At 39.9% G+C, this 24,367-nt stretch overlaps 3 protein-coding genes and 2 long non-coding RNA genes across 5 annotated transcripts in view; 3 read left to right on the plus strand and 2 right to left on the minus strand.

Moving 5' to 3' along the window:
* Positions 1-8,343, plus strand: part of LOC122838188 (espin-like protein) — a 25,100-nt gene extending 16,757 nt beyond the window's left edge. Inside the window, 7 exon segments of the mRNA XM_044128637.1 lie at positions 382-414; positions 417-533; positions 603-714; positions 864-1,036; positions 1,458-1,622; positions 4,193-5,151; positions 7,558-8,343. Coding sequence (XP_043984572.1) covers positions 382-414; positions 417-533; positions 603-714; positions 864-1,036; positions 1,458-1,622; positions 4,193-5,151; positions 7,558-8,089 — 2,091 coding nt within the window. The 3' untranslated portion in view covers positions 8,090-8,343.
* Positions 300-1,516, minus strand: LOC122838195. The gene is made up of 2 exons (XR_006371856.1): positions 1,436-1,516; positions 300-491 (listed from the first exon to the last, which is right to left on the minus strand). It is a non-coding gene; the product is annotated as an uncharacterized LOC122838195 (long non-coding RNA).
* LOC122838194 lies at positions 1,512-13,906 on the minus strand. The gene is made up of 3 exons (XR_006371855.1): positions 13,837-13,906; positions 7,602-7,691; positions 1,512-1,595 (listed from the first exon to the last, which is right to left on the minus strand). It is a non-coding gene; the product is annotated as an uncharacterized LOC122838194 (long non-coding RNA).
* klhl30 (kelch-like family member 30) lies at positions 8,661-13,377 on the plus strand. The gene is made up of 8 exons (XM_044128639.1): positions 8,661-8,802; positions 9,163-9,995; positions 10,082-10,280; positions 10,830-10,916; positions 11,070-11,225; positions 12,081-12,269; positions 12,415-12,560; positions 12,690-13,377. Exons 2-8 carry the CDS (start codon positions 9,222-9,224, stop codon positions 12,936-12,938), a joined length of 1,800 nt encoding a protein of 599 aa, XP_043984574.1. The 5' UTR covers positions 8,661-8,802; positions 9,163-9,221; the 3' UTR covers positions 12,939-13,377.
* The window catches only part of LOC122838191 (ciliary rootlet coiled-coil protein 2-like), a 15,216-nt gene continuing 4,333 nt past the window's right edge, over positions 13,485-24,367 (plus strand). Inside the window, exons 1-3 of the mRNA XM_044128644.1 lie at positions 13,485-13,859; positions 17,518-17,671; positions 17,808-17,923. Of these exons, the coding sequence (XP_043984579.1) occupies positions 13,803-13,859; positions 17,518-17,671; positions 17,808-17,923 (327 nt within the window). The 5' untranslated portion in view covers positions 13,485-13,802. The remainder of the gene's footprint in view (positions 13,860-17,517; positions 17,672-17,807; positions 17,924-24,367) is intronic.

Below are 24,367 nucleotides of genomic sequence, written 5' to 3' on the forward strand. Positions count from 1 at the left end.
AGGGTTGCTGCCGACAATCAGAGGCAATAGTTTAGTGAGAGAGAGAGTTTGGTTTCATTTAAAAATAATATGCAAACCAATCTCAAGTAGCGGATCGGAACATTTTTAATACACTGAAGACAAAAAGAGACTTTTCGGTTTTTACAGAAGCACTATCTGAAAGTTTAGGCTGTAAAATAGAGAAATTATTTGGCTAATGGGACCCTTAGTTGAACCTTCATCTTTGTGTCAGATATTTAGATATTGTCCATTAGTAGAATATTAATATTAGTGTAACCCAATAAACAAACAGCAGTGACTAGAGTCTAATCTTTAACTTTATGATCTGAGCCACATTGTAGTTTTCTGATTGTCCATGTTTTCATGGTTTGATATTTGTAGGCGTCGTGGACGGACAGATCCATTGAGGTTCTCCCTCCCCGGCAGAGGAAGACATCCAGGTGAAGCCGACTGTGTTGTTTTCACGCAGCAAAGAGGACTACTACGGGAGCCTGAGTGAGAAGTGCAGAGACAGTCACATGGATAGTTTGACGGTAAACACTGAGCTTCTTCCCATTTCTTTCACAATTACTCAATTAAAACAACCTCTTTCCTCTTTCAAGCAACCTGAGAGTGAGGAGTCACCACAGGCTAGATACCCTCAGCCTCCATTACCTTCTACTGCAGAGAGAAACGCAGCAAGGAGACTAGAGCAAGTCCAGATCGCTGCATCTGGTAAGGCAAACATCTCTCTTTATCTTGTTTAATAACTCTTTGAGCAAAGTAGGGGGGTGGAGGGGATTGGTGCAGTTTAATACTGACTGTCTATGTTTAATCTGCAATGAAACGATTAAGGCATGAAGTACATTTGATTTATTTTGCAGTTATTAAAGGTTTGAATCAATCCAAGGCAGCTGGGAGCGAGAGAAGTGCCTCGGCTGATAAGACAACGTTTCCTGATACGAACCTCCTGGCTGGGAAAAAACTCCTGGGTGACATGAAAAACATTAAATCGCTGAAAGATTCAGGGATGTCGGGAGTTTTTGCAGGACAAGCGGTAAGTTCACTGCTCTTGTTATACAGTTCAAATAATCTAAGCACACTCCCGTTACTCTCAGGATTTTCAAAATTTATTTCCTGTTTATGAAGAGCGAGTCTAGAAGATATTCTTTTGATTTAGATAGTTTAAATTTAAAGCTCATGTCTTCCATCTGAATTTTAATAATAACACACCGCACTGCAGGCCAAGATATGTCAAGTGTTTTTGCTAAGAGGGGATTTTTTTGTTTTTTTTGGAACGCATTTTTGTGCAAACCCAATCTGTTGTAGCTATTTTTGGCAGTCGGCACATATTCAACTTGAGAAAGGTTCAAACCCCTATCAAAAGATTACAGGAAAACCTGGCTCCTTTGAAGGAATTACAGATTCAGGAGGGTGTTTATGCGCCACGTCCTACCTTTTTCTTGCTTTCTTGCCAGAGCAAGATGGTGGTCCTTCCCACTGAGGAGGCTAACCTGTCAGACATTGACTATCTGGTGCCCACCCACGACGAGAAAGGTCATTCCATCGCTGAGTGGAAGAGGCAAGTCATGGTGAGGCAACTGCAGGCGCGGCTGCTGGACGAAGAGGACCAGAGGAGGAAGGTAACGTCATCACCCACATTCACAAGCGCTTCACATATTTCATTCAAAATCTAACATTCACTCTGATAGTTCAGATTAGGGCTGTTGTAAAAGAATGTTTTAGAGTATTCTATAGAACATTTTTACGATTATACGAGGAATCGGATCTCTCTCTCAACGCCATTCTGTTCGCTCCAAAACTCTAATGACGCAATTCCGACGCAAAGGAAGCCGTCGTAGTCCAACCATCGCGCCGCAAAATTCAACAATCCTTATTCTTCCCCCAAGCCCTCGCGAAACGCCGCACACTTCAACACCATGCTGCCAGAACTTCACAACAACTCATAGGTAGAAGTTAGAGCGCTGCCCACCACCCGGACATTTCCCCTAAACCTAACCTAAGCTAATTTTTCTTCAGATGGATGAAGTTTTGAGCCATCAGTTTAGACCCAAAACCTTCAGGGATCTGGCTAGAACTGTCAGCATGACTGAGTCCAAGCATACATCCAAATCCACAAAAGAAGGATTTCATTAGAGGTAAAGTTAGTTATGGAATGGCCTAGCCAAGGTACAGAACTAAATCTGTGTGGTCACCCAATCAGTGTTCTCTGTTCAAGTCAAGATGTGGGATGCTGACAGACTCCTACCAAAGAAAACTGAGTGCTGAAATCACATCCAAATGGGCTTCAACAAAGTATTAATTAACAGTGGTTATGCAACCAGGTTGCTGCAACTTTATTCCCCAAGAGGTTGGCTTTTTGGAGGAACCGTTTTATCATAGTCTTGCTTTTTTTGTTTGTTTGTTTGCATCACATGTCTAGCTAGGAGAAATGAGTCTCAGTGTATTACTTATAGTTGGAGATGTCATGATGGCTGGAGTGGTCTAAACTTTGGCAAACCTGATGGGCAGAACTGGTCAGCAGTGACTGGAAATGTTCAAATATGTTGTTGTTGCAACAGAAAGTCAGAAAGCAGAAACTCAAAGCAAATCTTCACAGTTTAGTTTATATGTGGCTTGGAGTTATCTTGTCCATATATGAAGAAAGTCAGAAATAATTGTCAATTTCAATAAAACCAGTTTCCTTTGTTTAATTTGAGCCCCTTAAAAGAACTTCTGTTTGAGTCTTTGTTGATGATATCTAATATTTATTTTAAAATCTGTAATTCAAGTATTGCAGCCATTGCATTGTGGAATTGAGATATAAAACTGGAAAAAGTGATTTTAACCGTTGAGTCTGACCAATGTTTACCTGTTGATGTGGACAAATTTACTGACAACGCTGGAAAACAGTGTGAGAAACCTTTAAAATGAATTCACCTTTGCAGTGCAGTAACTCAAATGTACAGTGGAATCTAAATAATAATTTAAAAAATCCCCACAAATGTTATGCCATTGAATGTAATTATCCAGTGGGGGAAAGAAATATGATTTGCAACAATAGTTGGTCCCCCTTTCAATTCTCTTAAACCAAATGTAGCTGAACAACAACCATTTAATGCTGCCCAGATGCCACCTAGTTGAGTGATGACAGAAAAATTATTTTTGTATCCCACCATCACAAATGTAAACGTGTATAGTTTGCATAATTTGTCAGCATTACAAATTATACAAATTACTGACAAATGATGTTTTAGTCAGATGAGATTGACTGAGTTTATCCGGTCCAGCGGACTCTACCAGTGAGCTAACAATGAGCTGCCCTTCAGTCTTTCACATGTTCAGAAATAACTGGCCAAATTACAGGTAGTTTGTTGTTGGAGACCAAATCAAGCTTATTCTATGGCAATCTCAGTTCATAGATCTAAGTCCTGCAGAAAGTCCTCTGGGTCTGAGCTGCAGAATGTGATCATGTGAAATGTTATAGGAGTGGAGTATGTGCTGTCCTGTTGACCAAAGGGTTTTTGTACAATGCATTTCCAGAACGGGTACTAATAACTTTGCTCCTATGGATGTTTCTTGAAACATAAAATAAAGATTGTGTGAGAATATGCTACTGCAGTAAATATATATATATATATATATATTTTAAGACCTCTTACTGAACTTGGACAGATTTGCCCAGTTCTGAGAAAGTCCTGCCACAAGTATTGTCAGTAGTGTGCATGATGATCTTTAATTCTGCTGACAACTATAAGTCTTCGCTGTACATAGCGCTGATATTCAAAACACAAGTCTAGCCCCCAGGAGAAAAGGGTCCAACTAATACTTCATCTGTTTTACCACGTTAATCCCTTTATTAGTAATGTTTGATTTCTCTGTCGTTTAAATCTTCCTCATTGCGTCGCCTAAACAAATATTCAGACTATGATGAGAAAAGCACAAATTGTGCTGTGACTTTGTAATGCTGTTTTATATCTGCATTACATCTACATTAAAGTCACCATTTATTTTTAATTGCTCGTAACAAATCATTCACACATAACGCATTGTGAGGCGAGTCATATTTTTGAGGTTTGGATGAGAGCTGTATTGCAGTTTTACTGTATCATTACTGTTTTCCCTCACATGCCAAATCATTTAAAATGTTTGACGGGCGTTGTAATAATATCCCCTGTATTCATCTGCCTGCTGTTTGCCTCTTCTTTTACAGGAAAATGGGAGCAGATATGCCAAAGTCAGCTGGAGGTACTCCCAAGCCCACAATGCCATCCTGGGACCCTCTGGTGAGCTGCTGACAGAGGATGACCTCATCTATTTGGAGCAGCAGATTGCCAACGTCTCTCTTCAGAGGAACTGCGCAGGTTATGAGCTGGAGCTGGCTCGCCTCGCCGAGGAGCTCAGGCACATCCTCCCGGCACCCATAGTCAACATCACTGTCAACACCCAGTTCAGGAACTTCAAGAGCCAAGTTCCTCTACCTGTGTGGTGCGGTCGGATCTCGGGCATCGTAAAAAGCATGTCTCTGCTCATGACCAACCTGACAGACCAGCCCTACTGCAAGATGCCCAACACGGAACTCATCACCGTGTTTTCTCAGGCGCCAGACAGACAGATCTCCAACAGGGTGCGGAGGGAGAGCATCGAGGACGAAATCCATCAATTCGGAGTGTCCGTGAGGACTTTGAAGTCAAATTTCGAGAAACAAAACACGCCTTTGTCGGATCACCAAGAGGAGAGTGTCACGTTCTGTCCTTCCGCGCAGCTTGATGATGCACATCTCGACAAACGGCTGAGAGAGTTGAAACCAGCAGCCGAAGCAGACCAGAACAGCGACTCTGGTATTGACAATGACGAAAGTGTCGCGGATGTTCAGGAAACAATCAGCCTTAGAAAGGAGCGCATAGTGGTCCTGTTCTTAGGTCACTGGAAAAAGTCTACCTACGCAGTGACGTTGAAGAGCAGGGATGCAATCGAAAGGAAGATGAGCAACGGAAACCCAGGGAGCCATGCTGAGTATGGTTCTGGTCGAAGAGGCAGCGCAGAAAGTGACGAGTCCGTTATGATGAACAGTTCACTGGGACATTTCTTTAAACAGAGAAGTGCCGTCAACAAGATGATGGGAAACTGGAGGAAAATGATCTCCAGTGTCCCTTCCAGACAGATTCGCAGGTGAGGCTGGTTGACATGAAAGCATCCCCAGTGTTCAGTAGAAATTATTCTTCAATGGTACCGGTCCTTAAAAGTATACCTTTTTTTAGATTTGTGACATTACAACCACAAATGTAACGTTTACACTAGGACCAGTGGGCCAGTAGGTTAGGTTTTGGTCTGCTCTTCCCTGCATACATTCATTGAAATGTTTGACTGGAGGTAAACTGGAAGCAGGACTTCTTCTGGCTTTTCTGCCTATTCTGGTCTTTCCATATAGGTTTCATATCTCAAGGATGTATACACCCAGATATCTGACATACCTACTCTAGCTCCAAGGCTGGCCCATGACGTGCATGTTTCTAGTTATTCACTCATTTGGTGACACCTAGAGGGTATGCCGAAACACTGTTGAAGATATCGAAACAATTGTTGTACACTCAGCATGCGTGTTTATCCACAAGTTTATATGAGTGCATATCGACGCAGAAAATACCTTCAACAACAATGACTAGATTACTGTAATTGTTATCCTTGTTAATATCACTTGTAGTTATGCTCATAGAATAGAATAGAATATACTTTATTGATCCCCAAGGGGAAATTGCTTATTTGTTGAAAGCTACTCATGCTTAGGTAATAAATACAAAGTTTGTAATATATATATATATATATACCTAAGAGTGATGAGTTCAAAATGACTAGAAATAAGCAAATAAATAAATAACAAGCAACCACATGCATTATATTAATCAATGAATAATCTACAAATAAGCACAGAAAAAAAATGTAATCAATTAGCACAGACTTGGGCATTGTAAAGCCTGATGGTTACAGGCAGAAATGCCTTTCTGTGGTGCTCTGTGGTAAATAAATGTAGTTGTAGTAGTCATATTGGACCACTAATACTATTAGTAGTAGTAGTAAAAGCAGCAGTAGTATTAATAGTACTAGTAGCAGCAAAGCAGTACTATTACTACTACTACTAGTAGAATTAGTAGCAATACTAGTGTTAGTAGTACAACAGAACTCGTAATTATAGAATTAGTAGCGGTAGTAATCGCAGTAATAATAGAACTCTTAGCAGTGTTAATAGTAATATAGAAGTAGCCACAGTGGTATTAGCAGCAGCAGTATTACTAGTTTTATTAGCAGTAGAATTAGTAGGAGTTGTTTTAGCAGCAGTAGCAGTATTAGCAACAGCACTATTACCAGTAGCATCGTCATGAGCAGCACTATTAGTATTAGCAGCAGCAGTATTAGTATTAGCAGCAGCAGTATTAGCAGTAGCAGCAGCAGCAGTATTAGCAGTAGCAGCAGCAGTATTAGCAGCAGCAGTATTAGCAGTAGCAGCAGCAGCAGTATTAGCAGTAGCAGCAGCAGTATTAGCAGTAGCAGCAGCAGCAGTATTAGCAGTAGCAGCAGCAGTATTAGCTGCTGCTGCTATCCTAAAAACTTTCAAAACAGTTTTTAGGATACAGCATTAAACGTTTTAGAATAACTAACTGTGACATTTTTGCATCCAGTTGGATGCAGAAACGTCATGTGTTTTGTAACACATCAGCAATTTTAGGGGGGAAAAAAAAGCGAAAACTTTGCTCCCTTCATTTGAGTGCAGTTGCCAGTGATGGCTTGTGTGGTCTTGTTTGAGAAAGCAGCACATTCATTTAACCACACAACAGTTGACATCAGCATGAATGAGCGGCACACATGCAAACATCTCGTGGTTTATTAACCAGAAGGAGGGTCTGAGTGATCAAATTATGACTTACATGTTATCTTTAACTTATGAGTAGAGTGATTTTGTTAGAATGGCCTGGGGTGAGATAAAAATCATGGTTTTTGAGGTGTAGTAGCATTTGACATACAGGCTTTATGGGCTGCTGTCCAGACATCATTTCAGAATTGGTTTACTGTCTGATGACAGCAAATAATAAAAAAAGATATTCAAGTGGGAGCAGTTATCTTGGGAATTTGGCTGGATTACAGTGTAACAAAGTTCAGAAATTCAGAAAGACACAAACAGATGTGGCACCATGTGGAATACAAATGCTCTCAGCTGCTAAGATTTTTTATTTTTTTTTAATGTATTGAATTGAACGGCTGCAAATTTATTCCACATTTTCATTTTTTCAAGATTGATATAATCTTGAACCCTTAGGAGAAAGCAATGGATCAAGTTTCATGCTGACGGTGGCCAATATAGTAGTATCATTCATCATTCTATAATTCTTTATATGAGTTTAAATCTCACATTTCAACTTTGATCTACTGGAAGAAAGAAAGTATTTTTGAAATCATGACCTATTCCCGTAGAAAACAAGCAGTATGTTAAATTACTGATTGAATATATAAAAAAAAGTACTTCTACATGAAAAAAAGAAAAACAGTCCTAAGTTCTTAACAATCTTGTGATGTTTTCCACAGGCTCCACAGGCAGAAGACCCTCTTCTCCCCAGAGCAGTTCCTACCTCGTCTGGACGGGGTGCCAGTCGACTACGACAGCCTGACCCTGGATCTCTTCATGCTGGGCTACTTTCACATCTTGGAGCTGGATCTCCCTGTGGATGAAAGGAAAATGAGGCACTTGCTGTGCTTTGAGGTTTTCGACCGGTTGGGGACGTTCCCCTGGGAGACAATCAGGGAGTTTCACCAGGCAGTCATACAGGACATTGAGGCTGGGAACCGCGAGTGGAAGGACGGCTTTGAGGACATTAAAGTGAAATTCTTTGGGAACACCGTGAGTGAATCTGAAGACGCGTCCAATGTGGTGAAACCCAGCCTCCCAGAGGTTAGACAGGTCCCTAAAGTCATCGTCCAAACACCTACGCCTGATGAGAACGTGCTCTACGGCGGAACTGATATTTCCAGTTTCAGCAATGAAGAAATATGTCAATATATTGATCGCAGTTTTGCTTTTTGGAAAGAGAAAGAGGCAGAGATCTTTGATTTTGAGTAGTTTACTGTATCTTTTAAATTTTTTTATGCTTTGTAGTAAAAGACAACTATGAATTATAAAGTAACTTGTTTCTATTAAAGAACATGTTCTGCAGTTTAGAGAGGAAGATTTTTTGTGGTTTCTTTAATTACGACAGTTGATGTCATGTTTTCTTTAATTCTATTCAATATTGTTGGATGTGACCTAATTTGTACAATTTTTATACAGTTTTACTGCACTGTGCTTTAGGAATTAAACAGCAACGAGTTTCAGAAGTATGTGTAATGTTTTCTTTGTAACTAAACCTTAAACCTCAGGTATCAAACAAACAACATCAACAAAACTCTGATGCAAAAGAGTTTTTACGTCAGATCGCCTACTGTCCTTTGGGGTAAGTTGTTCTGCTTTTATTTTTTTCCTCAGAAGAGCATTATGATTATGTTGAGAAACTTCCACATGTGAGCGCTGCTTCATTTATCTCCTTATGGAGATTCCAGGGCCGTTCCGGCAGAACATGTGCCTTTGGCAGCAGCTGTAGGTCTCAGACTTGTTGTTTGCAATCTGACTTCAGCACAGCGTCACTCAGTCCTAAAAATAACAGACGGACAGCCAGTCCTCCCCTGTGACTTAGCAAACATTTGCCATGTTGCCCACTCCATGTTGATCTTAGCCTTCGTTGCAATACTTGTGTTTGATTCAAGGATGAATCCTCATTTTCAAACGGTCCATCTTGGGTGAGTTTTTCTTCATCACCTTTTGACTAATTTAAGCTTTACTCTTAAAGCTTAAATTGTTTGCTATGACAAACAAGAGTAAAGCTTAAGTATATTGCTTCAGTTTAAAAGAGAGACCTGATCAAACGCATGCTTTTTTTAAAAGGTAATGACTGGAGTTGTTTACAAAGAAAGCTTGATTAACCAAAATAGTGACCTGCACTTTATTAGTTGTATGATGCAGTTATTTAAAACGTTTAAGCTATCCTGAAAAAGTGGCCAGAAAAAAAAATGTTTCTGCACTTCATTCATTTCCAAATATGAAAAGGTTTTGGTGGCATTTCAGAATGAGTTCTACTTGTGTTTCCTTTATGCTTATAGGAAAGTGCTGATCTACTGACAGAAGAGTTTTAAGTGTACATTTTAGGATAAGGCTGATCATGGTGCGCAACGTGGATGATCTGGACTTCTGCCTGTCCTCCCATCCTCAGAGCATCCTGGAAGGCTTGCGTTTGCTCTGTTCACACCCCAAACTTGTGGATGTGACCTTGAGTGCAGGGGGAAGAGATTTCCCTTGTCACCGAGGGGTTCTGGCCCTCTGCAGCATGTATTTCCACTCCATGTTCTCGGGGGACTTTGTGGAGAGCATTGCTGCTCGTGTGGAGCTCCAGGATGTCGATCCTGATATCCTCGGCTGCTTGCTTGACTTTGCCTACACCGGCAAGCTGACAATAAACCAGAGCAATGTAGAGGGCTTGATTTGTACCTCCAGCCAACTACAGTTTCAGACAGTGCGAGCTGTGTGCAGCCGATACCTGCAGAATCAGATCGACGAGACCAACTGCCTGGGAATCCTGGAGTTTGGAGAGATCCACGGCTGTCCTGAAGTTGTGGCCAAAGCATGGGCCTTCCTCCGAGAGACCTTTGAGGCCGTGCAACAGGGCGAGGAGTTTCTGTTTTTGGGGAAAGATCGGCTGACAGCTTGTTTGTCCGATGAAGGACTGAAAATCCGTTCAGAGTGCACACGGGTGGAAGCCATCTTGAAATGGGTCAGGCATCAGAAAGAGTCCCGACTGTGCCACCTTCCTGAACTCTTCTGCTTGTCACATCTGTCTCTGCTCAGCCTAAGCTACCTGACCGACACCCTGCTGAAAGACAGCCTAGTCCAGGCCTCTCCTAGCTGCAGGGAGGCAATTCAAGAAGTTTGTAGAGAGGTTTGTGAGTGTATCTAACTTCTCTTTCATATTTCCCCAAAATGGCCTTCGATTACTAATGACCCTTATTATTTTTATCTTTCTAGAAGCAAGATTTGGCACAAGAATATTCTGGAAGACTAAACTCTCAGAGTCCACAACCAAACTTGCAAGAAGTACTGTTTGTGATGGGAGGACGTTCACTGGATGACGAGGATGATAACGATTCAGACGAGGATGACGACGCAGACCCAAGACTTCAAAGATTGCCATCCAAGAACTGTGCCTTCTACAACACAAAGACAAGTAGGGATATACAACTATCTACATTTCACACTGGCTTGCTTTCAGAATCTAACACTTCAGATTTTGCTGGGAACAGTCTGTCGGATTCCTTAAAACTGTTTGGCAGTTTTCGGAGGTCATTAACTGTGCTGTTGACAGGAAAACGACTTTTGGAGAGCTCTGTTCTGGATGTGACAAAATTGGATCATCCTCTCAGTTCCGTAAATGAGTGTTTTATTGCGGCTGTTGATGGAAGGCATGTTAGATTTTTCCCAAGGGATTTTGAGGAAAAGATTGCTGCATCCCATTTTAAGACTTCTGGTTTCATGACAAGGCAAAATGACACTGGCCACAAATGGATTTTTTTGCCAAAAGAATTATATTTCATTGCAGACTGCAAAGTAATGACCACTTAATGGTTCTCAAGAACATTTTGCATTTTTGCCTAATTTCCTTCATACTTTTTAGACATTATTTCATTACTTTATTTTATTTATGGATACATTTATCCAGTTCCCCATAATGTCTGAATGTGCCTCTATAAAAATATTCTTCTCTGTTTCCCTGCAGAAAAGTGGCATGAGCTGCCTAACTTCCCTAATCCCAACAAGTGGGGTTATGCCATGGTGACCCTAAACAATGATGTTTATGTAACAGGTCAGTTCAGAACCAGATGTTAAAACAAAAGACAAACATTCAGATGAAAATGATGACATCTACAACTTTTTGAGTAAATTGCTTGAGGTCCTCCCTCAAGAAATGGTTTATTATATCAGGCTTTTGACAAAGTGCGTTTGCCTGTGTGATAAGGGGGCTCGCGAGGTTCAAACACCAACTCATGGTCGACCACAGAGACCTGGAAATACATTATGAGAGAGGGAAGATGGGTTACTGTGGCACCAATGATACGGCCCCGGACTAACCACACGTCGGCAACACTTAATGGCGAGCTTTACGTAATCGGAGGTGAGAAAATATAACTATAAGTGTTGGACAAACACCATTTAAACTCCTTTGCTCCTTAGTTCAATTGCCCCTGGCCCTGTGGGGGGATAGGATGTTAAGAATCTGTTTGCATTTCTTTCTTGTAGTGGAACACGATACCTTGCAAATGTTTTCAAACCCCTTGAATATTTCCACTTTTTGTCAAGATAAAAACCCACATTTCATGGTAGTTTATTATTTTTATGTGATACACAAAGTAGTGGCTGATTGTTAAATGCACTGACTCTAGCACTCCAAATCATAAGGCCAGAGCTACAGTGGTTGGAAATGGTTGAAGTAGCTTATTGATGTGTGGAGCAATTCAGTCCATGTCCAGACCTACATCTAATTAAGAATCTGACAAGACTTGACAATGTCATGTTTTGGACCATCTTCATTCAATCTGTCTTAGCTTCAGCTTCTTCTGCAGAAAGGACTGGAGAAAAATCCATCTCTGGATGTGCGAGGCTGTTATAGACACACCCCAAAAGACTTGCAACTGGCTGCTTCTACAATAAGACTGAAGGGGGCTGAAAGCAAATGCACACCACACTTTTTAGATTGTTAACAGTAAAAAAGTTTGAAAACTACACATTCTTTTCTTTCCAATTCACAGTTATATGCTACTAGGTTATGTTATTGTGTTGGTCTGTCATGTGTAATCCCAGGAAAATACATCAAAGATTTTGGTTGTCACATGATGAAATGTGGATAAAATTCAAGTGGTATGAATGCTTTCGCATGGCATTGTTTTGTCAGAAGTTATTGCAATTGTTTTTATTATCCACGCTGTACTATTTAAATATAATTCCCACAATTTTCGTTTTCCTGTTTCAGGCACGACGTCGGCTCAAGTTGAGGTCGAGCATTACGACCCTTACAGTAACACCTGGGCATTGACGTGTCCTGCTTTAAAATATGTGACTAACTTCACGGCCACAGCTTGTTTTGGAAAGCTTTACGTGATTGGATCATGCGCAGTAAAGTACAATGCACTGACCATGCAGTGTTACAACCCTGTCATAGGTAAGGTGGATTTCAGCATCATATCCCTGCTGTTAGATACAACTCGATTTTATCTGCAAATTTTTAAATCGAGCGATCGAAACAGGAAAAAAATATACATATATTTTCAGCATAAAAAGTCTGATAATTTGTGTATTCTTTATAGATGCCTGGATCAGTATAGGGTCACCCTTCATCCCTAAGTATTTGTCGTCTCCTCGTTCCGTCTGTGTGGATGGGATAATATACCTGTTGGCTGATAACACAAAGAAAGTTTACTCATATGACCCAGAGGCAAACATGTGGCAAAAGGTGGGCTATTGAAATATTGAAAACCAGACATTACCATGGCAATGGAAATATAAAAATAACATTCAAAGCAGAACCCCTTTTGCAATCCTTTAATGTCAGTCAAAGCTGTTGACTTTTTTATGTCTCCAGGTCCAGCTTCTTCACATGCTCCATGAGAATGGTGGCCTCGTATCCCTGGATGGAAGGCTGTATGTCACGGGCGGCCACTGGAAAGGAATGGAGGGCGACTACGGGGTAGAAGTGGAGGTTTACAATCGAGCATCTAACACCTGGGATGTGGAATGTTTCCTCCCAAGACTTTGGTTCTACAGTGGAGTATCTACTATATTCCTAGACCCATCCCAGTGGCCTGAACTTCCACCCACAGATTTGACATAGATACCATGAAGGCCTTAATTGTTTCAGTTTTGTGGGGTCAGTGAGTTCAGAGAGACATACCTGGCTTATGTCTATTGGTAGAGTGCAAGTATCAAATCAGTCAGAGGATGTCCTTTGTGCCAAGAATATGTGCCACATAATCCTCTGGAAACCTCAATGCATTAATGCATGCTTTAGTGCTCAACAGGTGTTTGGCCTTTGCTTCATGTATTTGACAGCTGAACTCTTTTGTTTTATGGTACTAGTGAATATTTTTTTGTTATGTTTTTTGTTTTTGCATAAATTGTTTCAAAGCATCTGTTTTGAGCATTATTATGAAGTATCATTACTCGTATTTGTTGCTACAAATGAATTATTATGGTTCTCCAAATAAAAGGGATTAATAATAAAAAATAAAAATAAAGTATTCCGTTAGTAAAAGTCACTTTTAAAGGTTACAAAACACGGTGCTGTAATTGTCTCGTTTAATTATTAACCCATTGGTATTCAGTGGTTTGCCTAGCGGGTTCAGTCCTCCAAGCTTGCATTCTGGTCCCTTGACAACGCTGCTTGTGCGCGTGGTTACCATGGCCAATTGTTTGGCATTAGAGTTTGGCATTGCTGTGGCTTCAGATGATTCTAAAGTTTCTTAACTTTATACCTACAATTACTTTTATTTTCACGGGGTTTTTTTCTGTTTGCTTTTTCCCCAAGAAGGAGCCTACTTAGTTCCATGTCAGTGGCATGTAAAGTTGTTTTTAGCCATGAATTCTCAAAAGGTTTCCAGGGCTTTGGAGCAGAACGCGAGCTAACTTTAAAGCAAACTAATTACTGAACGCTTAAAGATATAAAACATTTAATGGTTAAAGTTGGTCAAGTCTTATAATGAGTTCTCGACGGGAGCAAGACGGACACTCACCAAGACTGGAGGCTGTGATTCAGGTCGGTAACATAACACTTCTTCCCTGTTTTAAACTGCGTCATTGTTATTAGTAGAGGTCAGTCGAATTGAAGACGGCTCAGAGAATCGCATTAAGCTATTAAAAGAACTAGAACGTTCTTGAAGGAAATAGCATGTCTGGTATTTCTGACTGTAGCTTGAAGCTTGCTTGTGCTAATATGAGAGCCGTTTCATTTAAAATTGAATAAATAAACAGTTATTAATCAATAATTAAACATTCCATCAATTAAAATTCCCGATAATGTAGAGGCAAACAAGAACAGTTAAATCTTAATGTCGAGTTTATTTTGTCAATCACAGTTTTAGGCAATTATTTGTTAGTTTATGTATTCGTTCCAAGATGATTTGATAGTTTGACTATTCGTGTGCCATAGTGTCATAACCATTATGAAACGTATGCAGATATATTCAGAATAATAGACATGTTTCTTCAAAAGTATAAAACTCCGAATCTTTGATTTCTAAAGCGCAAGTGTTTTGGGAACACTGCATATTCAATTCCAAAACAAAGCTTGAAGAAATATACGTCTAATTTATCATTACTGGGAAAAGATAAAGAAAGAAATATTCAACTGTTTGAAAATGTGGCGGTGTCTGTTTTTTTCTTTAAAAAGTCTGACATTTACTGTGTATAAACCTGGGAAAACACGCTTGAAGATTAAGGTCTCCTCTAAATCACTGAAGAATTTAGTTCAGCAGCTATTTTTGAGAACTACTTCACATCTGTAGTCGACCATCTACTAACAGGTATTCCAGCTCCGGACAATTTGACTACAATCCAACGTTCCTCTGCAATTTCTTATTTTGCCTCTGAAACAGCAGGTTTGATGTCACCCCTGGAGTATTTTTTTTATTATTGGACTGGGGTCTGATGATTGGGCTGTAACATCAATCTTGTTTTTCTGGATGTTGTTTTCTCACTGGTGTGTTTATTGATAGTTTTCCCCACTCTTAGAACTTCTCCTCTTTGGCAAAAGGCAACATGATTCCGTTTCCATTTCGGATAATTGATCCATTCGAATGGCAGTTTTCCATTCTCTCCCATGTCTTTTCAGTTTTAGTTTCTATTTTAAAGCATTTGAGAAAATTGCAGAGCAGCCTATTATTTTCTGCACATTTTTATGTTTTACCTTCTCCAATCAACTTTTTAATCGTAGCACACTGTTCCTATGAACAATGTGTGGAACAACCCCAGAGGAATGCACCATAACCAGCATGTTCCACTTTGTCCTTAAATAAGGGCTGCCTGTTTGGAGCCTGTTTTTTCATGGAATGAATGATCTAATTGATTAATCTCCACATTACTAATATTTCTGAACATGTCCCTTTCAGCTTGATGGTTCAGTTACTCAGAATCAGCAGAAGTATGCATGTCATGACCGTTGAGTCTGTTGGTTTTCTATTATTCAACTACAGCCTCTGCTTGGTTCTACCAAAAGTATCCAGTGCTTAACCTGGTTAGTAATGCAGGGCTGCTATTATTTTAAACACAACTGTACATATTTTAAAATAGTTTTCACTGTTACCGGGGATATCACTAGGAGTGAAAGATATTAGACCTCGCTATTGGAATCCAAAGCAGTGTGCATTAGTGTGCATCCAGCATAAACTTGCTTCACTAATTTATCATTAGTTGTAGATCATTTATAATAGTGATCTTTTATCTGATTGACTTTTCTTTTCCCCCTTTCGTTGAATCTACTCCAGCGTTTTCTCTCCTAAATCTCTAAATGTGAACACTTTAACTGAGTACATAACCTGAGTTCATAACAAATTCAAAGTACTTTATTAATCCCAAAGGGGAATTAAATAACAAAGTATACATGCCAGGGTAATGCTTATTACAAAACTTGCTAGTAATACTGTTAGGTTGAAAGAGCAGTAAAATTTGTAGGACCGAAAGGTACAATACTGCCTCTATCATGGGAAATAAAAATTAGACCCTTATTAGCATATATAATTATAAGCATATATAATTAAAACAATATAACTTAATGATAATTAAATTATCATTAAAATATTCCATAGTCTCACTATTTTAATTTTTTTTTTTTTGACAAAATGTCAACCTAAAATGAAAAAGTTGTGTATGAAAACGCCTTAGCTGCTTACATACGAATTAGGAATCAACTTAATTATTTTATGGAATTTAATTTTAGCAAGTCTCTTTTCAGATACCAGCATTTTGGGAGTGCAACAAACTACTGATGGGCCAGTCAAAGTACAGTTTCCATCCAGACTTAAATGCTGTGATAGAACCTTACAAGAGCTGTGCAGAAACGCATGTCTTTGAACATCAATGAGCTAAAGTGATGTTTTAAAGAAGAGTAGTCTATCATAGGAGTTTGGGAGCCCAGATACCAGATCCTTTTGCATAACCATCTAATTTCTTGGCAGAAATTAACTGCTTAGTTGAAAAAAAAAAATCATTTTAGACATAAATCTGTCTATAATACCCTTGCAACAAAAATCCCATGAAATTCACATGTGATCACATGTGAATTTCATGGGAATTTTTTGTAAGGGTAGTTTTGGGTAGTACCTGATATTGTATTTTCTTTTCCTTAAAAAGGAGGGAAAGACATGTGGCATAGGAACCAAGGAGGGGCATTGAAGAGTCAAGGTCCACAGCCTCTGTATGCGGGGCGCCTGCTCTAACCACTGTGGCACTCAATGCCCTTGTCTATGTAATTTAGACCTATAAATATTGGAATTATAGGAACATTTACTAGGTTTATCTTTTGTTGAAAGAGCTTCATTTGGAAGGGTTAATGTGTTATAAAGCAAACACTTAGAGGTGCAAACGGTACAGACAGTATAAGGAGAAGTATTTAGGAGTGTAATATTAGCTCTGGACTCCATAAACAAATTTGACACTGTGTAGATTTTAATATGTATCACTTGTATTAAAAATGCTTTTGTCAACTTGTGTTGAGCAACAAACAGTGGTACAAATTAAGTTCTAGAAAGCCGTTTAACAAGAAAAGTTGAATATTAATGCTAATGAGTTGGTTTTTCACACTCCTTTTTTCAGCTTACATCATGTCAACAAACATTATACATCATGTTATAATGTTATTCCCTCATCAGAAACATACCTGGAGTGTTGCTTTGATTCTTTCCTGCATGTCTGAGAAATCCTTTAGTCTCCGGGGCAACCATTCAGCTGTGTAAAACGCCTGGGTGAACCTAGCACTGCCTTAGAGGATGAAAATCTTCCTCAAAGCTCCAGTTTCCAAGCTTCTGCTTCACAGAGCAACCCTACCTTCATGCTCCCCCACTCAGCTCCTTCAGACTAGCCAGCAGCAATTAGCAAACACCCTGGTGGAACTGCACATCTGCTCAGCTCATTATACAATCTAATTCTCAGTGAAAGGCGAGTAAAAACATTGCTAGAGGGTTAATAGAGGAGCCATATTGTGATGACTTCCTGAAGGCGGAGTTTCAGAAAGACACAGAGGCCCAATTTCAAGGTATTAAATTGCAAAGTAAATTTTTTAAAGTTATGTTTGACGTATACAACATTTTAATAACTGAAGTTTACAGTTACTTGATTGCCACAAAATGGCACTATGTGCCTGGAAAACACATAATACTTCCCCTTTAAGTGATATGTTGGGCGTAATGTTGTCATTGTAGAAATTGGAGGAGACTCTGCTTCAGTCGGACGGCAGCTCAGGAGACAGAAGTCTGACACTTCAAGGGGATGTGGAAGAATCTGGAGCCACTCCTATCCCTATCTCCTCTCGCATTTGTCAGATCATCGCCCGCAACCTTGCTGAACAGCCTGCTGGTAGGAACGCAAGCTTCACTTGACAAAATCACTGATCACTGTGTTGCATTAGTTCTGCCTCTACACTGCTGTGTCAGGTACCGTCACATGCAAAGCCTGACACCTCTATACGCTTGGATCTGTTTCTTCAATCCAGGTGAGAGCGTTGAGGTTAGCAAGCTGGAGGAGAGCGGTGCCCTGAGGGAGCATTCTTCTCCCAGCCAGATGGACGATGACCAGCCACTAGTCAAACAAACCAGTCTCACAGAGAGGGTATGAGCAACATAGGGGAGCAAGGACTTTTTAGGCCAAGGTTAAATTGTGGAATGTTATTTGCATTTTTAGTGTTCCGTGTTCCCAGGCTGCTTTGGCTTAGTGTTTCTCCCTAGATAAATGCTCAGAGCTGCTTTAAAACATATTAATGGTTTACACATTTCTCATTTGAAATTAGAAGTTCTTCCTCCACTCTCGTCGCAAATGAATGCTTTTGGAAATATGATCACAGTAAACATCACTGCAGCACATCTCTCTCTAACAGGGTAAGCCTTTTAGGCATGAATAAGCAAATATAAGATTAAAGCTCATTTGTACCAGTGAGAAATCAAAGAGGAGATCAACTCAGAACACACTCATGTTTTAATTAATGCACTTATGCAAATTAACATATTTTGAATGTTTATGTGAGTGATTGAATGTGGTAGAGGTCTATGTTGAGAGCATGTCAGGATACATGTGTTTGTAAGTTCAAGTAAGAGAAACAAACGGGTTATGAAAGGTCTCCTTGTGGTCTGCTCAGGTAGACTCCCACCCCCCTCTTTTCTCCTGATATTCAGCGTCTCCCTTCACTGCCTCCCATGGCTGCTTCTCCATGTAGCGGCGGCAGTTTATGAAGAAAATTATGAAGGTCACTGGCCTTCTCCCCTGAGACCATTGAAGAAAAAGATCATTTTTCACTGGGTATAAAGCACCTATTTTGTGACAACACTACCCTCATTCTGCTACTGCAGTTAGCAGATCTAAATGCATTCATCTATATTGTTGGTATTTTTAGAAGGCTTTTAACAATACTACATATATACTACACATGTTTTTTTATTATATGACACTAAACCTTGAATCTGATTTAGTAGTTTTCAAAAAGCCCAGAGATGTGTAGTAATGTCTCTCACTGTGTTTATGGCTGGTTTCCAGATATGTTTCTATTCTGGTAGAAATTTCTAATAAGTAGAGCCATAAACAAACAACATAAAAATTGCTGAGTCTTAGAAAGCTTAAGCTTGATTTTTATTTTTAACTCTGAAAAAGTCCAGGTCAGTTGTTGCCAGTCTTTTGTCTGACCTTAGTTAAACAGTAGTCTTTTCAATCAGAATAATCTTATAGTGTCTTGCAAAAGTATGTATACTCCTAATTTGTTTCACACTTTGTAATGTTACAACCGCAAGCTTGATTGTATTTTAATAGTTTTATGTGACAGGCCAAACTACATGGGTCATAACTTCAAAATGGTACATGGTTTTCACATTTTCTCACAAGTCGTCTGAAAATGTGCTGTATGAAGTCCCTGAGTCGCCTTGTGCGTAATCACCTTTTGCTGCAACCACAGATGTAGGAGTTTTTGGGTTTGCCTCTTAACAGCTTTGTACATCCATGTACTGACTTGTTCACAAAATAGTTCAAGTTCAGTCAGACCGGATGGAGAGCATCTGTAAAAATTAATTTTCAGGTCTTGCTACAGATTCGTCATTGGATTTTCCCTATTTCAAGATGAAGTCACTTCCATGTTTCACCGTGAGAACGGTGTGTTCAAAGTGATGCACAGTATTAGTTTCTCTCCACATATCGCATTTTAGGTCATCTCACCAGAGCAAGGTTTGCTACATGTTTGTCGTTTCCCATTGAAGCCCTAGAAACAGGTTATCTTTTGACTTTTCTTTTGCTTTATTGTTGAAGTCGCAGTTCCAATTCCAATTTTAGGAAAAGTTTATGACAATTTTAGCAAGGAACTGTGAAAGTGGTATAGAGTTCCACATTTAGCTCATCACAAAAAAGCTAAAGAATACAGAATTTTCACAAAATGTTTAAATGTCATATCTTTGTTAGAACCTTGACAGTATTGAGGTTTGGTAGTTGCCAGTCGACAACTATCTGATATAAAAATTGTGTCCATTTGGAAACATACATCATACCAAATCCACTAACTTTCCCCCAGTCTTTGAGCTGTCAGAGAACTATTACCTCGAAACCGCTAAGCTCAAACCTGAACTCTGAAAGCATTCCTACGTGCCTGGTAAGTCACTCTTCGTGATCTCTGGTGACCCCAGAAAATTGCTGCTGAGCCAGGATAAACCTTGACCTAGTTTGTGTATTGCATAGCCTGATGCTTCTGTTGCAGATATGCCAGTGTGCGTTTTATGCAATATTACAGTCAGGTGGATAAAGATTATTCTAGATTAATTATCTCTGAGACCAATTGCCATTTGCCCAGTGCTCTCTAGAATCTCTTTGCCCCATTCTCTCTTCTGAAGGATCCTGCCAAACAGGAGTTGATAAAGTTGGGTTTTAGAAATGTTCTCTGTCTTCTTTCATCTTTCCACCTCCGTCTATTTCCAGCCTGTTTTTCTTATCAATCCAGTTAATTTAGGCTGCAGTTCAACTGGAACGGGTCCAAAACATCTGTCAATGTGAATAGTAAAAATAAGTTACCTTCTCCTCTGAGAGTAGTCTTAAAAGCTTTTCTTTGTTATGAAAAGCAGCTCGGTAGAACATATAGCCTTATACATTAGGCTTCTCAAGTTACCCGACTTTAAAGTCAAGCATTTAGCATACTTTCTAGTTATTTAAACATGTCTAAAACATATGAAACCTTGAGTGGATGGCCTGTCTGTGTGGGTTCTGTGTAGCATTGTCTTAGACTGGGTCCATTCGTGTTAAATGCCACAGGACTCACTGGCCACGTGCTCATGAGTTTGCAGCACGTATTATTAGTTCACCACATTTACATTGATTATTTGTACCTCTTGCACATCATTACCGCAGCTGTTACCATGCACGACCAAAAAGTTCACTGTATTTTGATACGCTCATAACAATTGCCCCCCCTCCCCCCCCTCCCTTTCCTCTTCCACTCTCTCTGTTTGTTATCCCACATTGTGTAATAATAGTCAGTGATGATACATAAACAGCTTTCACAATCAGCTGGGGTTCCTTTGCGGAGTCAGCACCCAGGGGACAATATGGGGGAAGAAAGCAGGGGCTTATGTTGTTCAAGTAGGATAGTAAGTTCTTCGGGTTGCTTGGGGGCGATGAACATCCGCTCCAGCTGTGTTTAGGAATCTGACAGATAGTGCACTCCATTAATTCCCTTTATTAAGCCTCTGGGCTCAGGCCAAGCCAGAGAAAACGATTGCAGCTGTAACCCTTCGCATGCCGACTGCAAGCCTCGGCCAGATGTCACCCTTGGAGAATCTGACAGAAAGACAGGGAACCGATGTTGTTGATGGCTTTCTGAGTGTCCCTGGAAACAGCAATGCAACCCCCCCCCCCACCCCCCCCAAGAAAAACCCATGGATTTGTTTTTCTTGGGATCGGACAGGAGGGGGATGGGGGGATTAGAAAAGCTTCACAGATCTGCTCTTTTCATAAAACCCAGGTCAGTGTTTAGATAAACTGGACCGTTATCAGATCTGTAAGAGAATATTGTAATCACAACTTGTTAACTCGATGGATTGGATTTATTTATTTTTTTTCTGATCTTCCACATGGGCAAGGCAGAACATTTTGGCTGAAACACCAAAGCTTTCACAAGGGCCTTTAAAATGATTCTCTTGTTGCTTGTTGGCAATTGAATCAAAGCAGCATTAGCCCTTGATGTTGTTTGAAATATTTATCAAAAGAGACAATACAAGGAGTGGCACAAATCATAAATATCAAGAAATATAAAAACCTAACGCAAACCACATTTTAACAGCCTTAAGAGTCTTGCACTCAAGAAAAGGATGCAAGAGAATGAAAAAAGTTAAAGGAACCCCAGCTAACATATGGCGGCATAAAACACGCCATGACTTAAGGGGCTGTTTTTGTATGAATTGTGTTTTGAACATTATTACAGAATGGCACTTAGTGACCTCATGGGATTGGGCTCAGCTCACTTAAGGGAGCCGTCGAGGCTGTTCAAAACTAATTGTACTCTGAAGCGGATCATAAATAGCTTAGGGCTCGGCAAGCTCTCTTCTGGGCCCCCGCTAAGTCCTGTAAGCCCCCCTGTGTCAGGGCAGATGGAATGCTGAGATTATTGGTTTCTCTCTTTTGCCTTTACAGTCGTCACTTGACGGGTGTGTTGTGAGAAACAGTGAGGTCACGCTCATCGAGTGATGCGAGGGGATTCGGTTTAGTGATGCAAGACAACCGAGTGAAACGATGGTGTCCATGGAGGACTGTTAGTGCGCCCCCCCTTGGGAGCATCCTGCACAGAGCATGGCTAATCTGCAGCAGCCCCGGCCTCATGCTTTACTGCCGAAGGGGGAAAGGAACCATAAAAAAGCGTCATCTCTGTGGTGTGTGGAGTTGGGGCGAGGCTCTGGCAAGACGCTCACACGCTGGTGCTGCCGTGCATGAAAAAGGACAAACAACCCTCCACACTGAGTTAGGGCGGAGACCTTTATGAGTTGCCGAGGATACCTGGTCACCGAGTGCACAAGACGTTCTTTATGCTGTTGATTTGAGAAATTCTCCTGACAATTTGCACTGCGTGACCCACCCGGTGTGGAACTGAGTGATGCATCCAGACATTCTGTTTTCACTACTTTAATTTATGGAGGCGCGCAAAATACAAAGAATACTTAAACCTGTGTTAAGCTGAAAGTTACTGTTCCAGTTTCATCCTTGTAACCAGAGGCGTGCACAGACATTTGGGGGTGCAGGTGCTCAAATGGAAAAAAAAAGGCACCTTGTGCAACACTTGGAACAGTCGGCTGAGTTAGTAAGTAATGTTTACACAGTACAGCAATGCAACAGCACAGAATACAGCCATAAGAAGAATCATCTATACTTCTGCATGTAGCCAGTGTGATATTTGACAAAAAGTATTCTTATAGAGCTAAGATGAATGAGATAAAAAAATCAAAAATTTATGTTGGGCAGAATTACAAATATGTAAGGCACTGATAATATAGTTTTTAAATCCAGAAATGCTACTTTTGGCCACATAATATACACTATAAAATGAAAAAGATTTCAAAAGAGCACTTTTTTGTTCAGGTCTTAAGGGGCAGGTGCTCTAGCACTTCCTAGTGTCAATCTGTTGTTGATGATACTAGACCCAATTCTGAAATACTGTTTAAAGTTGCAGGATGTAAAATGTTTTTTTTTTACATATTTGTTCAAACTGTCTCTCTGTCATGACAGTATGGCACAAATAGTTTGTGAGAAAAAGAAAATTAGCTCCTCTGTCTGTTTCATCACATTTCAACAAATATTTAAACCAAAAATATTCTAAAATGATCCAAATGACTTATTTAAAAGCACAGTTAATGATTATTCATTCTCTTGCTAATAGAATATACAGGTAAGACCAGAATTATTCACACATCTGGCCGATTTAGGTTGATAGTAATGCTTTAAAGCATTTTTTATTTTTTTTTTTACTTATGCAATATTAATGTTTTGGAGTGACAATTACAAAAATGCTTCTATTCCTAGTAGCTAACCAGCAGTCAGATACTTCATAGAAATAATTCTTATTAAATAATATTAAATATATATGTATATATATTACCTTTGTAAGACTGTTTTTGGTTTCCAGACCATGGCCTTTCATGGTCAGTAACCCAGTAACCATTGCTTTGTAATCCTAGATCTTCAGTCAGTCCTTATTGATGTTCTGTGGTTATCTTGCCATGCCCCTCCCACCCTCTGTGGGATTGATTTTTCTTTTTTATGAAGTCATCTCAACACCATTTTTCCCTGCCTGCTTGAGTCATCAGCAACAACAAAACAACTCATCTCGTTAAAAATGACTTTAAACCCCAGGACTGGTACGCCATAAGATTTTAAAACTTTTATATCCCTTCATGGTGGTAACAAGCAAAGCCTAATTTTATGTATTTATCATACTTTTGTTAATAGGGTACTACATTGTTGGATTATTCCAAGATTGTTTTTAAGTCTTGTTGGAACTAACTGGTTGCTTTCCTGATGTTTTTATTCTCTTTTGTATTGGGCAATCTTTTTTTTTTTTGATGTTGTTCCAACACCTCAAATACATGAAGTCAGAAGGTAATTCTTGAATTAAATATCCTAACCATTCAAGTGTGGGCTTGTCAGCAAGTCAGTGTTATTGCTACAGCTTTTCCAAAACACGCACAATCAGTGACTCTTTAGACAACTGTTGTTTCCAGGAGTCCCTTTTTCAACTGCAGCTGCCGAACTTCTGTGTATTTCAAACACCGCCCATGTTATTCCTCCCTACTCGTTCCCCGTGGCTGTCACCTCAACAACGGGCAGTAAACACTGCTCTTATGCTCTCTGGATCCTCATTAAAAAAAACAGCTCAGCCTCGGGCCAAGTGCGTGATAGCACCTAATGTAATTTGTAGCGTAAATGTCTCAAAAAGGGCATATGAAAATGTGCGAATAATGCTGGCAACGTCATTGAGTCCAGTGTCGAACAGCGAGACCATTGTCTTGGCTCTCTTGGAGCCTGCTGGAGAGATTAAGCATC

Source organism: Gambusia affinis, linkage group LG10 (assembly GCF_019740435.1).
Source record: "Gambusia affinis linkage group LG10, SWU_Gaff_1.0, whole genome shotgun sequence".
NCBI lineage: Eukaryota > Metazoa > Chordata > Actinopteri > Cyprinodontiformes > Poeciliidae > Gambusia > Gambusia affinis.